The sequence below is a fragment of the Phalacrocorax carbo genome, chromosome 3 (assembly GCF_963921805.1).
Source record: "Phalacrocorax carbo chromosome 3, bPhaCar2.1, whole genome shotgun sequence".
Lineage (NCBI taxonomy): Eukaryota > Metazoa > Chordata > Aves > Suliformes > Phalacrocoracidae > Phalacrocorax > Phalacrocorax carbo.
Window position 1 is genome coordinate 20,391,432 of NC_087515.1, and position 14,234 is coordinate 20,405,665.

At 37.4% G+C, this 14,234-nt stretch overlaps 1 protein-coding gene across 4 annotated transcripts in view; it reads left to right on the forward strand.

Annotated features, from left to right (window-relative positions):
• Window positions 1-14,234, forward strand: part of SRBD1 (S1 RNA binding domain 1) — a 132,357-nt gene that overhangs the window by 70,997 nt on the left and 47,126 nt on the right. For all 4 annotated transcript variants that reach the window (XM_064446072.1, XM_064446076.1, XM_064446074.1 and 1 more), the window contains exon 18: window positions 7,566-7,648. In XM_064446072.1, coding sequence (XP_064302142.1) covers window positions 7,566-7,648 — 83 coding nt within the window. The remainder of the gene's footprint in view (window positions 1-7,565; window positions 7,649-14,234) is intronic.

Below are 14,234 nucleotides of genomic sequence, written 5' to 3' on the forward strand. Positions count from 1 at the left end.
AGTTCCTACTAATGAACAGAAGCTCGTCTCAAGGTGTGAGCTAGGCTTTGCTGTTTAAACAAAAGTTACAGGGAATCTGTGGATAACTTTAAAAAACAGTCCCTAACTACAGATCATCTGAAAATGACTGGGCCTTCTCTGGTTGTGCGTGGACATGTGTGCCTGCATTAGGATTTTGAGAGAGAAAAATGTGCTTAAATTGCCCAAAACCAGTGGCACAGTGCTGAATGTGTTGTTACACAGATGTTAGAAATGTTTGTAGTCTTTACTTTCTTGTTGTTGTAGACAAGAATCTAAGGTTTTTCCAATCTGTGCAAACTTCACGGCATGTGTGACAGCTGGTATGTAATCATTAACATCCTGCTCATCGGCACTGTGTTTCCTCTGAAGCTTTAGAGTGTAGCAGTAGGCTGGAGAAGGGGAGTCTGATCTTCTCTAATCTGCAAGATCAAGACCCACTTAGATTCCCTAGGCTTCTGCCTTGTTACAGAATTAAAACAGGAGGTTATTTTGAGCCAGGTGCAAACTCATCTGTCTGGCTGGTTTGGATTACTATTTTAGCTATGCTAAGAGTTGTGTGCGTATAGCTTTTAACTGAGCATGGTTCTCTGCACATATTAATGTTTGCAACTGATACGTAATCTTTGTATGCTTTGTGGAAAGATGTGATGTTCACCATGACTTCCTCTCATTTACCTTTTTCTTATATCCCAGATGGATCTGAGTTCAGCAGATGGATGTGGCCTTTTATTTACAGAGTGTCATTTGCTGTGCTTCAGAACAAGCTGAAAATACCCCCCAGTTCCGTCTAAAAGCAATCTCCAGAACCAGAGCACTAGTTCAGGCTCTGGTAAAGCCAGCTTCCCTTAGCATAAAAGAGTTAACAATTATTTACTTCCCTCCCTCTGGGTGTAACTCTGTGCATGTGTGTGTCTCTGTTTTCCTTAGAAGGCTTTGTTGGTTCTTTGAAGCGTGGAGCCAGAGGAACAATGAGTGCAGGGATGCTCTTCAATTTGATGCATTTTGGTTTGCTTTTAACATAACAGTATGATGCGTTACTCACCAAAGCTGCTTTTCTTACTATAGGCATAGGAAAGGATATTTTAGTCACTTATGAAAGATTAATTTTTGTTGTTGATACAAATTAATAACTCTCGTACGTACAGAACTTCAAGTAATTTTTTTACTTTTAGTAGAAACAGTAATCAATGGCATGGTGATGCAGTTAAAATTAGTACCAGCAGTCTCAATGTGAAAAGGCATACTGATGATGTCTACCTTTTAAGCTGAGCAGATGGGGAAAGATTTTTCTGAATTTATACCATGCTGTAAGACTAACTTGTTTCTGTGACAGAAAAATCACATCAGGCTTCAATTAAATGATTATGTGCCTCCCATCTCACCTTGGATAAAAAACCCTGTTACTATCGTGTGATACAGAAATTACTAATGCTTGAGAAAAGTGTTTTTAAGTGTGTGTTTCTAAAAAAATACTGCCTTTAAAAATCTGCACTGTAACACTCACTTGTTGAGGTTTTCTCTTTAAATGTATTTCTTACTTCCTTTTTGTATTCAAGTCATCTCTTTTGAAGATTTTTGTAGTAAATACATAGAACATTGTCATTCATTATTCCATTAATCTTAGGCAAATAACAGATTATCAGTTTTATGGAGTTAAAAGTAAACTAAAAAGTAACCTTTTTAAAACAAAAACCTGCTCACTTGCCACAGAAGAATTTTGGATGAAATGCAGCTGTTGAGCAGTTGCTTAAAATAAATTGCATACTTTAAACCCACCAAGAAGATATATGAGGATTCAAAACTGTGTCACAAGTCCTGACCTACTGAGAAAGAATGCTTAATGAAAAGACTACTGTACGTTTCACTGTATCCTTTGCAAAGAGGGTGAATTTTGGGTCAACAGGATAGAAAGCTTCCAGGACTCAGGAAACCTGAACAATCTATCACTGAGTAAACATTATTGCAGATACTTATGGAGAGTAATTGATCTTCAACACAATCACAGGCTTTATAAAAGGATTTAAATAAGTTGTAATGTTTCCATAACTACCCTGGTATGATATATTGATAGTAATTACATATGCATTTGTGAGTTAGTCGGTGATTACCTTAATATATTATTTTCTTTATTTCATTGACATTGGAGTTTCATCCCAGACTTCTAATGTGCAAAGGTTAATTTAAAATGGAAGGGGGGATGCGTTACTTGGATGTTATAGTAGCATGTGTCAGCAAGAACAAAATACTGAGGTTTTATAATAAAAATACAGAATGTTCTCATTTATGACAAAATTGAGGTTGAACTAATCATAGCCTAATAGCTTGTGGTTGCCATTTTTTTATTTGTAAAACATTTGTAAAACTTCCCACTGCCTTCACATCTGGAAGCTTCACATTGTTTCGAAATACAAACAAATGCACCCACTCATATGAGGTAGCTGAACTGTCACAGTTATTGTCTGGGACACGCTTTTGTCCTTGTATAAAGGCCTGTGTGTTTAAAGGAAGGAATGCCATCATCTTGGACTTTTGGCCAAAAATGTTTTTCTGCTTGCAGTAGCAAGCAACATTTGAATGCCACTGTAACAGAAAGAAATAGAAATTTTTCATCTTCTTCCACCCATAATCATTCCGGCAGTCTCTCATACTGCATTTGGCAGAACTTTGTATGTTCGTTTTCACTCTTTCCCTATTTGCAGCCATTAAGCTGTTGCTCTCTTACCTAGAGCAATGCTTTGCCCAGTCTTTAGTCTGAAAGGATTTATCCTTAAAACTATTATCAGTATTCCAGACTGAAAACTCTCCTTTTTAAACCCTGTGAAAAATGATATCACTTTCTGTAGGAAGTACTAGTAAAAACAGTTGCGTGATGTGTGTGTCTGAGGAAAACAGTCTTAATTTTAAATTTGTCAGTTTGGAATTAAGAGAGATTTGATCTTTTTAAAACAGGAGTAGCTAGATCATTAAGTATGTTTGCAAGTTCATGAGGGCACATCTGCTCATTGGCCATTAGGAAACAAAACATTTTAATATAATTTCTTATTTTCTGTGAAGATCAGACACTGAGACTGACATGAGTTGTGCAAGTAACTCTGATGGAGGCTTTTTGACCACCACACTGTCATTGCACTTCATCGCTGACGGGCAAAAATACTTGACTATCTGGTGGGTTTGTCTTGTCAAATAACCACAGTATGGAGTTGAGACCACCAAAAAGTTAAATTACCTTTCTTAGCAAACAGTAGAAAATGTCCTAATGACAAGACAGGATTTCAGTGAATATGCTTTCTGTAATCTTCTTTCTTTCTCATTGCATTTGGAGGCAAAGTTCATCTACATTAAAGTCAGAGGACCACCTAGGCCATCCTGTCCCCCCCAAGCTTTAAAATTTTACATGGATTTACTGCATGGCAGCACAATATGTTACTATCATTCCAAGTATTGCAATAATGTTTTCTTCTTAATTGACAACTTGAAGCTTTGCATCTATTGGGTGTGCAATTCCTGTGGTGATTTTCTAATAGAGGGCCATGTCATTCTGATATTAACACCCTGTTTAATTACGAATAGGGTTGGGTTTTTTTTCACATTTTACAGACTAGCATATTTTAAGAATGGTATCTCAAACATTTCATATTTGGTCCTGCTGATTGCTTTTGAGAAATCTGACTTTCTGTTTCTGCCCTGGATGCCATCATATAATTTATTTTGTATTTGAGCAGAAGTGAAATGTACCTTAACTGTAGAAGTGAGAATGCATTACCTGTTTCATCATCAGTCTTCAAAAAATGCATAGTTTCTAGCCATTCCTAAAATGTTTTTTAAGCATATAAGCAAATAGTTTTAGGCAATACCTGTATTAGTGTAATATAGCTTAATATTTTTAAAAAAAAAAACTTTTGAAAAACATTGATTTAGTTTTTTGAGGCGAAAAAGTAAGACCTTCAGGATTTACACTCTCTCTGGTCCGTGGTAGCAGACCTTGCACTTCTGCAGAGTCCTCATGATTTCAGCAGTACGCTGCTTGTGTTGTAAAAGACGAGCCACATGGATCAGATTGCCAGAGCAAAGCCTCATTGCCCCCTACAAAGGTGTGTCTATTGCAGCATGCTAGTACTGTAACAAAGAATAAGTGGGTTTACCTGTACAAAAGACAGTAGGTGTTATTCTTGACTGAATTTGTGCCTGGAGAGACCGTGGACAACTCCTGCCTCTTCCCTATTTTATTTTCTTTTATTTTGAATTTGAAAAGTTCTGGAATAAAATAGTGGTTTTAGTGGCATTTCCACAGGTCAGCTATCCTGCTGGCAAGGCTGTAGGGGCTGCATCCCTTCAGCTGTATAATTGACTCTTAGTTGATCTTCACGCTTCAATATTGTAACTATTAGGCCTGATCCAGGAAAGCACTTAAATGTCTATGTAACTTTATGCATGTGAATAGTTTCGCTGGTTCCGGTGGGAATACCAATATGCATCTGTGCTGAAGTGCTTTCCTGGATCAGGTCCTACGCCTCCACTGGAATCCTCCTAGGGATATGACGGCATTGTCAACCTGGCTATTATGACAAGAAGAGTCCAAATTTTACTTTTTAATTGAAGGTTCCCGTGAGAAGGTTATGCTTGGAAAATTCCTGTATCAACCTATCCATGTACTTGTCTATTTTTAAAAGATATAATGAAAGGAGATTTGGACAGTGAGAGATATTTGCTCTCAGTTTAAAATGTAACTTTTTAAATGTGTTTTGCCATTAGGTGGAACTAAAAGAAAATTCTCTAAAACTTTGTATAGCTATTAAACAAGTTGAATTTAAGAAAGCTTGCTGAAAGACAAGTATAGTACCTGTACATAGACATAAATGCATTCAGAAGAAATAGTTTTAAATGTTTCCTGGTTTGGATCAATACTTCCATTGGTGTTTTGTTCCGCTTTTGTTAGGTGGCTGGTGATAGGTACCACTAGTATTTCCAAGTAACACGCATGATTGTTACAGGCAAGCATTTCTGTAGTAAGCTATAACTGTGTAAGCAAATACCTTCTGTGGTTGTGTTGGTTTTGGGTTTGTTTTTTGACAAGAAGGCACATGTGATGGCCATTCAGAACTACTCTGTCAGAGAGGCGGGCGCATCAGACGTCACCAGCACAGTGCTTTCTGGGCCTAGCTAGCAAACTGTAATTGTCAGCATATCTTAACATGGATAATAAAGGATATGAAAAGTCTTGCATGACCGAGCAGTGAACTTCGTGTTAACTCTGCATTTAGAAGTGCTGAACTTTAAAAGTAAAATCTCTAATGCTGTGTTTAATCAATAAACTTTGCATCTGTGGTTTGAGAAGCCTGCATAGCTATTAAATAAGTGTTCATCTACCATTTTGGCTTCAAGTATCAATATTTAGTCAAGTCCTTTTCTGAAATGCAATGAAGTCTTTAACGCCCTGCATTGGTGGTTGTTGATGTTTAAATTAGGGCTGTAAAGATGATTAAAGGACTGGAGCACCTTTTGTACAAGGAGGAACTGAGAGAACTGGGACTGTTCAGCCTGGAGAAGAGGAGGCTTGAGGGGATCTTAGGAATGTGTATAAATACCTGATGGGAGGAAATGAATAAGAGGGAGCCAGACTCTTTTCAGTTGTGTCCACTGTCAGGACAAGAGACAGTGGGCACAAAGTGAAACACAGGAAACTCCATCTGAACACAGGAAAACACTTGCTGTCAGGGTGGTCAAACACTGGAATGGATTGCCCAGACAGGTTGTGGAGTCTCCATCCACAGAGATATTCAAAACCCACCTGGACACAGTTCTGCACAACCTGCTCTACCTGATCCTGCTTCATCAGGGGCGTTGGACAAGATGAGGTCTGTCCAACCTAAACAATTGTGTGATTCTGTAAAGGGGTTTATATTTTATCTCTCTCTCATACATATATGATAATCATGATCATGCTTGTGATTTTACACATAGAGGGGGGTGTGTGTATAAAATCAGCTATTGATGACCACCGTGGATAATTCCAGCTTTCCTGTTTAAACATTATGTACGTACTGTTGACGTACTGTATGCACACGCATACAGGCTTACTCCTGACTCTTGTCTATTCTTCCTCTGACCCCTCTTGATATTCTATAAAAATGAATTGAAATATACAATAAATTTTAGGAAACGCTCTTGAAATGACTAATGCTAGCTGTGGGGGTACTTCCGGAGTTAGCTTAAAAAGGATCACAGCTTTCTTCTGTCCCACTGTCTCCCCCCTCCCCCAATCCCACCCCTCCCCCAGTTTCTGTCATTCTTGCACTAGTGCACGTAGTAGGAAAAGCAGTCTTAGCAGCAAGGCCTGGCCTTGGTTTTATGTTTTGGGTTTTGGGGTGGGGGGTGGTTTGATTTCTGGTTTTTGGGGTTTTTTTTTTGTTTTGTTTTGGTTTTGGTGTGGGGTGCTGTGGGTTTTGGGGGTTATTTGTTGGTTTATTTGGGGGGTTTTCTTGTTTTTGTTTGCAGGGGGTTTTTTTTTTTGGTTTTTTTTGTGGGTTTGGTTTTGGTTTGGTTGGTGGTTTTTTTTTTTTTGGAAGACCTTTCATCCTTTTTTGGAAAGACCTTTGCAGTACTTCCGGATGCTCCTGTTCTTCATCAATGTGTACTTCACTACGTAGAATGCATGTTCTAAAAGCTGCTAAACCAGCCAGCCTGTCCTCACTTAAGAGAAAAAAAGTTTATAAATATTGATAGAGTGGAACTCTTTCAGTTCAGTATATATGGGAGACAGCACAGTTGTACCAAAGTTGAGAATTTAAAAATTGACATTTTGCAAATAAGTGTTTATTCTGACATTTGTGTAAGTAAAGGATTTATCCGTAAATATAGGCTTTGAAAATGCAGTTTTGGTTCAAGATTTGGATTTAGAAGACCAAGTTCTTCTAATATGCTCTTAATGGTACCAGAAATGTTGGAAATTGCTTTGGTTTTTTTCTAAATGTGGTTATAATCATGACAGATTGCAAATTGATGTGTTTTGGTATGCAGTTTAGATTAGTAAAGTCCAAGAACCATTTTCTAAGTGAACACTGAATTTTATTGTTGAATTTACATGTACCTTAGAAAATACTGTATTAGATAAGTATGTGGACAGTTACTCCATTATTTTTTAAATGTTTATTTGTTTCTATATATCTGTGATTTAAGGTTAAAGGATATTTGAGTTTAATTTTAAATGTTATATGTGCATTTTAGTATGGATACAAGGGAAAAATTTAGTGTACTCAGTTCTATTTGTTAACTCTGTGGGCTGAAAAAAACATTTTAAATGTCATGATTACAGCTTGAAATCTCCTGAGGTCTTTGCTTGAATTATTCAATTAAATGTTTGATTAATGTACATTTCATGTCCAGTATCTAACAGTGAAAAAGGATTCTGCTATATTATTGATTATTTCCAGGTTTAAAAAAAAAAGATATTAAATATGTAGAAGATTTAAAAATATAGCAAAAGCAATTACAGGATTCTAATTTTCAGATAAAACCCATAGTTGTTTTCTAATTCTATTTTTCAGTTTCCATAGCTAGACGTGTCCAAGACCCATTAGCTGAGCTAGTGAAAATTGAGCCGAAACACATAGGAGTTGGAATGTATCAGGTAAGATAATTCGTATAATTTAATCTAACTAATCTATCATGGTATAAAGCAACACCAAAATGCTGCTTTATAACTGTCAACTAGTTACGTCTCCTTTAAAAGACATTGGTAGGGTTGATAGAATGGTAGTAAATACTTAGAAATCATAGACTGCCTCTTTTTTTAATCTCAATTTTTAATGATTGTGAATGAGACTCTGAAATGGCTGTAACCAGATTTATAGTCTATTAAAAACATCAAATCAGACAGGTAACCTGATCTGTAAAGCTTTCTCTTTTTTTGTATTGTTACAGCAATGGGGTTTTAGCTCTTTGTGTAAAATACGATGAGGTATTGATCCTCCATTTAGAAGCCATTAATTTGTACTATTATGTGCATTCCTTCTTAAAGTTTGTAATAAAAGCATTTGTTTTGAAGTTTTCCTTCTAGTAAAGCTAAATTGGAAAATGTTTGACAATTCTTATTTTTATACATTTTTGTAGGTTATTTCTGACAAAAAACTTTTACCTTCAAAAGGTCTTTATGAAGTGAATGGTACTGAGAAGTGGTACATAAGTTATTGTCATTTATAGCATGTTGGCATCCATTCAGGAAAGCATTTATGCACGTGCTTAAGTCCCACCAAACATAGGGAAAAAAAAGAAAATTCAACATGTGCTTTTCTTTATTTTTGAAACTATAAAATGTGAGTAAATTTGAAAGGCTGGAGCAGAGGTCAGAACAGAAAGCACAGAACCGTCTGGATCTGTGCTTTCAGGTTAGCACATGAGAGTTAATGGGATAGAATGCAATTAGCAGCCTAGCATACTTTTCTACCACTGCTAAAGGCGGTGCGATGAAAAAAGTTGCTAGGAAAAATTTCAAAGTATATATCTGGGTTGGTTTTTTTGTTGTTTTTTTAAACAATGGAGGTCAATGTTTTAGTTGGTTAAGGCAGTGCTCAGTACTGCTTTTACAAGCCACTTGTATTGCCATAGACTGTATAGTTCTGTCACTTGCTAGCTGCGAAACTTATCAGTAAAACTAACTTATTTAATTAATCTTTCAGTATGAACTATACCATAGTTTTTGAGGAAAACTACATTGAAGGGCTGAAATACTGTAGATATGTTTAACGTATGTATCCAGATTTCAGTTAAAATGTGCTTTAATGGTGACACCTATAAATCAGGGGGGTGGTCATCTGGCAAAAAGAGGAGCTTCAATCTGAATCATAGTTGGTCTCTTTACTTGTGGAAACCCACTGCTTTTATTTATAGCAGTAACAGCAATAACAATAATGAGAAGTGGTACAGATTTCTGTTGGTCCTTGCTCTAAGAAAAAAGTATTTAACATAAAAAAAACTTCAAATGCTATGTCAGCACTTTAGTAAGTTGCTGGACACTTTTTTAAACAAAATTTAAAAAAAATCAATTCCAAAATTGAATATTCTACTATTTGAAGTATACTATGGATTTTTAAGTATTAACAACTTGAATCACTGTTGCTAGAAGGTATTCATTTAGTTGCACGCTACCTACTATGGCCCACATGCATGTTGTACAAGCATAGATCTAAAGCAAAAAGGCAGGGAGTTGGTGGTCGTTGTACTGTTCTGGGACCATGGTATTATCAGACAAATGTTGCAATGAATGTATTGCAGCAGTTCACTACTGCCTCAGTGACTGAAGCTGGCATCATTTACTTTGCACAGAAACAGAGCAGGGTAAGTACCTTTCAGGGAAGCTTCTTGATCCGCTAGAGCCACTTTTACAAGTAACAACCCAACTCCATTATTTGTTCATGTCTGAATTGGTCATATGAAAAGCTTCAGAGAAGTTATTCCTAAAAGCCTGGTAAAGGTAGAACTCAAAAATGGTTCTTTACCAGGTGTCTGCAGCTTTAAGTCTCAACAAGGTTAGGATGAATCCTCTGAGATAGACCTCCTGTCAGAATTCTTAATGATCACCACAGAAGCTATAAGGTGCTCCTTCAAAGAAGCAGAAATTTTGGAGGTACTAGGGCTTTATGTGACACTGTTGAAAGCAAATTTGTGCTCTTGAAAGCCAATTGAGAAGCTCTGCTCCCTTTGGGTGTGAGTGCTCTCGTGGTGGGGGTAGGGGAAGAGGAATTAAGCTGTTTTGACTGATCTGCCTTCAGAGAGAACAGTCACTTGTTGGCATCTTAAGAGGGCAGGCATGGGAAAAGCTGTTGTCATACAAGGAGTCCCAGAGCAATAGGTGATATAATTCCTCAGAGTGTATCAGATGCAGAATTGTATATTATCCAAGTCAATTTCAAAAGTTTTGTTATACTTTAATTTATAACCTAATTGCTAGCTGTAGCTTTTTTTTAATTTCTGGGATGAAATATGCAATGTGCAGTCAAGATCAAAAACACAACAAGCTTTTCACAGAGAGTGTTATTTTCTTAACCTACCATAACTATAAACCTGGGATTTAGGGATAACTTCTCCTGTCTTAAACACCTTGCAATTGATATTTAGGCATCTGACAAATCCAGATTTTGGCATTCTTGTCCTGCAGGACAAACAACAATTTAGTCCTGCACTTGGATTTTGCCTCTTTAGACAGAGGCAGGCTGAGGCTGCGTGCTGCTGCTGACAAGTGTGGAAGCCATATAGTGCAAGCACAAGGAGGATGGTGGCTTCTCGAGGGATGGATGCACACTCGCTGTGTGTTCATCAAAGTGTGAGCTTCCTGAAGGAAGGTCCTGCCTTTTCTGCTACTACTGCCTAAGTGCCCTGATCCTTTTCTGGTGCTAGTAATGGCTACATGATGTCCTGGCTTGGCATAAGGGAGAGGCAGCTGTGCATAGCTTAGGGGAGGAGTTCAGCTGGGGCTGCCGCTTTCACAGCAGCCTGAGTTTTGATTGACCTGGGACACGGCCTCTCTATTGGTTTAAGATAGCCAGAGATCCCAAACAGCTCTATTTGAAAGCCAGTTGCCAAGACAGATTAATTTATCTGTCTCTTCTGGGAGTTTTTTTCTGAGAGATCACAGTGAGAGACTGGCAAAGCAGAATGTGCCTGACCAAGGCTGTAGCTTTTGTCATGGGACTGCGACGCAGAACATTGTATGTTCAGCTGAGTGACCCCCTTGGGCAGGAGCTGCTAGCTGCCATCAGTAATGAGAATGGTGCTACAGGAAAGTGAAGTGGTCGTGTAAAAACTGCTGCTCACAATTATGAGCTTTCGCAAAGTCTGTGGAGTGTGCGGGGCCCCCCCACGGCTAGAGTACTGGCTGAAGGAGTTGTCTTCTGTAGTCACTGCTTCCATGGGATTTCGGATCCCTCCCATCTGGCTTCTTGGTACTTCATGTGCATGTTTGTGAGGATATTGGTGTGTTCTAGCTTTTCTAGTGCAAGTTTTCCAAGCAAATCTGCTCATTTGGGTATGAATACTTCGGGTATGGAAATACAAGTTTCCAGGTGGTGTAAGATCTCTGTAAACTGAGTCCCGTCAGTTGGGATTTGTGTTTACTTATTTTAGCTGACAGAAAAATTTGAAACTTGTACTTGACCACCTGCTTTTATTCTCATTTCAAGTTACAATTCTGAGTTTGTGCACTACCAAGAAAATTAGGTTTGTCAGAAAAATAAACAAGGCCTGGATCTCCTAACAGGTATTTACTTAAACAAAGAGAAGCACAACCTGATTTATTAGGGCCTCTCTCAGACTAAATTCCAGTTGCCTAAACGTCCTTGTCTTCCTTCATCTTTATCTCATTAGGAAGATTGTTCTTTGCTCCCAGACAGGAACCTAGCCAAAATTAATTTATCACCTTCAGGCCATATTACTATGATTTCTTCTGTAGTTGAAGATGATGCCCAGACTCTGCCTGATACAGAATATGTTTGCCTTGCCACCTCCCCATGCCAGTTCAAAGATAAATTCCTATCGGGGAAGAAGCAGTTAGTGACTCAAGTCTTTATTATGCTGCAAACTGAATTTTGGCTGATGAATTACCACTACAGTTGTAATGATCTTGGAAGATGTAGATAAGAGCTGAGAACAAAGCTGCTTCACAAAGACTGTGGTTAGGGAATTGAATTCCAGAGCAACGAAAATGAATAAAAAGTAAAAAAGATGCCTAAAGAAGAAAAAAAAATCCTTCCTTTAATAGAAACCCAACTTTTCATAGGAGGATAAAACAGCACTAGCATAAACTTTCTGTCCACCAGTCCCCATCAAAGACAAATAGCCTCAGGTAAAGGGGGAATTAAAATAATGAACTTTTAAAAAGTCAAAACCTGAATCTGTATTTTAAGGCAGAGAGAGAAGAAATAAAGCTAAGGGACTATGTTAAGCTTGGTTGGTATTTTGCTGTTTGTTTAATGTGCAAAATCCCTGGATGTTAAAAAAACCTAGTAACCTCTAGGGGAAGAGCTAGGTGGAGCTCAAACTCACCTGTAGCCCAAGAACAAAATATATGGTGTGTGTTGAAGGATCAGAATTTTTGACAAGTCATGTATAATATTAAAAAATGTGTACAATGTCTGATCTTGAAAAAGCAACATCCTATTTGGTCTTTGTAATTTTTGGAGAGCAAAAATCTCTTAACGATATATTTTTGTGCATGGTAACATCTTTGCTGTTTAACACATTTTGAAAATTAACATCCCAAAAGGATGGAAGAGGTAATATATGTTGTTTTGTAACCTCTGAAGTGGGAGGATACTTGATTCCAGATGGAGCTGGAACATTTTGTGTCAAATAAATAAGATTTCTAAACAATACTTTTAAGTAGCAATTCCTTCAGGAAAAAAAAATGTTTAAGCTAATTCTTGGTTTATTTTCTATATAATGCTGGGAAGTCCTGGCCAAAGGAGAGTTTCATAAAGCCTAGTCTGAATGCCTAATAATTATTAAATTCAGAAATGCCTCTTCTGTCCCTGTTGTTGTTCTTCCTCTCATTACTGAAGTGCATCAGTTTTGCATTTGATTATTACCTGTAGGACGTTTTAGTATTTCAGTTGAAATTTGGTATGCCTTTTAGGCTTGGGTTTTTCCGCCCAAAAGATGGATATGCTTTATTAAATTACAATTTAACTGTAGGGAACACTTCTAATCAGATATGCGGCCTCTTTAATAGGACCACTTCTGTCATAATTGGTATTGTGGATATAAACCAGTTTAAAATCTGCAGCCAGCTAGTTAATAGCAAGGCATCTCACTGAAGTCATATCTTGGTTCCTGTTGGAAAGGAGGGAGGCTTTTTTCCTTTCTCCTAGAGGCCATGAAGAACACTGTCTGCCATTGCAGGCCATCTCTGGGTGGGTCTTTCCCTCCCTGCCTCAGTGCCAAACCGTACTCATGCTGATGAGGGGGCAGTGGTGGAAGGATGTTACTGGCCTCTCCTGCACGTGGCTGAAACTGCATGTAGCCCTTTTAGTTCATTACATTGTTGAATCATCATTTTTCTCCTTTGAAAGATGTGTGTCATCACCTCTATCAAGTCTTTCTAACCCTTCAGTGGCTGCCTGTAGTTGACAGGATGGGTGTTAGAAAGGTTAATGTCATTTTTGACAGTAGTATAATTTCAAATCTTATTATTTTTCTGCATATTCATAATGAAAATTATTTTTCTGGCAAACTGACTGGATATTAATGCTTAATAGCTACTAATTTTGGAGATATTTGGGAGGTGAACTATGGCAAAATTTTAGAAATGCAGGGATCAAAGGGACCTCAAGGGTATCTCTAAGTGCAAGAGTAAGATCAAATACAATTGGGTCAGCCTGATACAACCGTGGGCTGAACAAACCCACAGCATTATTTCCATTTGTTGTCTTTCCTGCAGGAAGAGCTGATTCTGCCTTGCCCTGCAGGTGTTTGTCAGCCTATTTTTACAAAACCCTAGCAAAGATAACTTGGTAGCTTTATTTGTTAAGCCTTTTGAGGCTTAATAAACTTCAGATATGTTTCTTTAATATCTAAACCAATATTTTGGGTAAACTAAATGTTGTATTTTTTGCTAACAATGGAAGTGTGAAATTAGTGTTTAACTAGGAAGCTGTCAGCAAAAAATGCTGCAAAGTAGTTGGTGATTACAAACAAGAGTTGTTTAATCTGAACATTGGCCGTCTCAAAGACTCAGTGTGTGGTTTAAGAAAGTATTTGTCTTCATTTTTCCTTCGAATACATAGTTTTTAATGGTGAAATATAAGAGACTGTTTCTTTCTTGGTATTTGATTTTAGTTATATATCCTTTGCATAGTATGTTTTTATCTGATAACCTGGAGCAAAGTATTGGAGCTGGCTGATTTTTCCAGTTAGAAATGTATATTTTTCACTATTTAAGAACTTTATTTCACTTGTCTATTTTTTTGGTTAACTAACCCATAGGGTATATGAGTAGTTAGGTGTGTTACTTGGATAGCATAGGAGAATCACTCCTCTATGATGTGAGACTATGATGACATATAATGTGCAAGAAGGTCTCCTTTTTTTTTTTTTTAAAATCTCCAAGGTGTGATTGTCAAAACAAGCTCAAACTTGAGCTTGCTTTATTAATCGTATTAAAACAAATTTGTGTTGGTTTGCAACTTAAGGAATCGCAAATTAAGGAAACGTGACGTCTTACT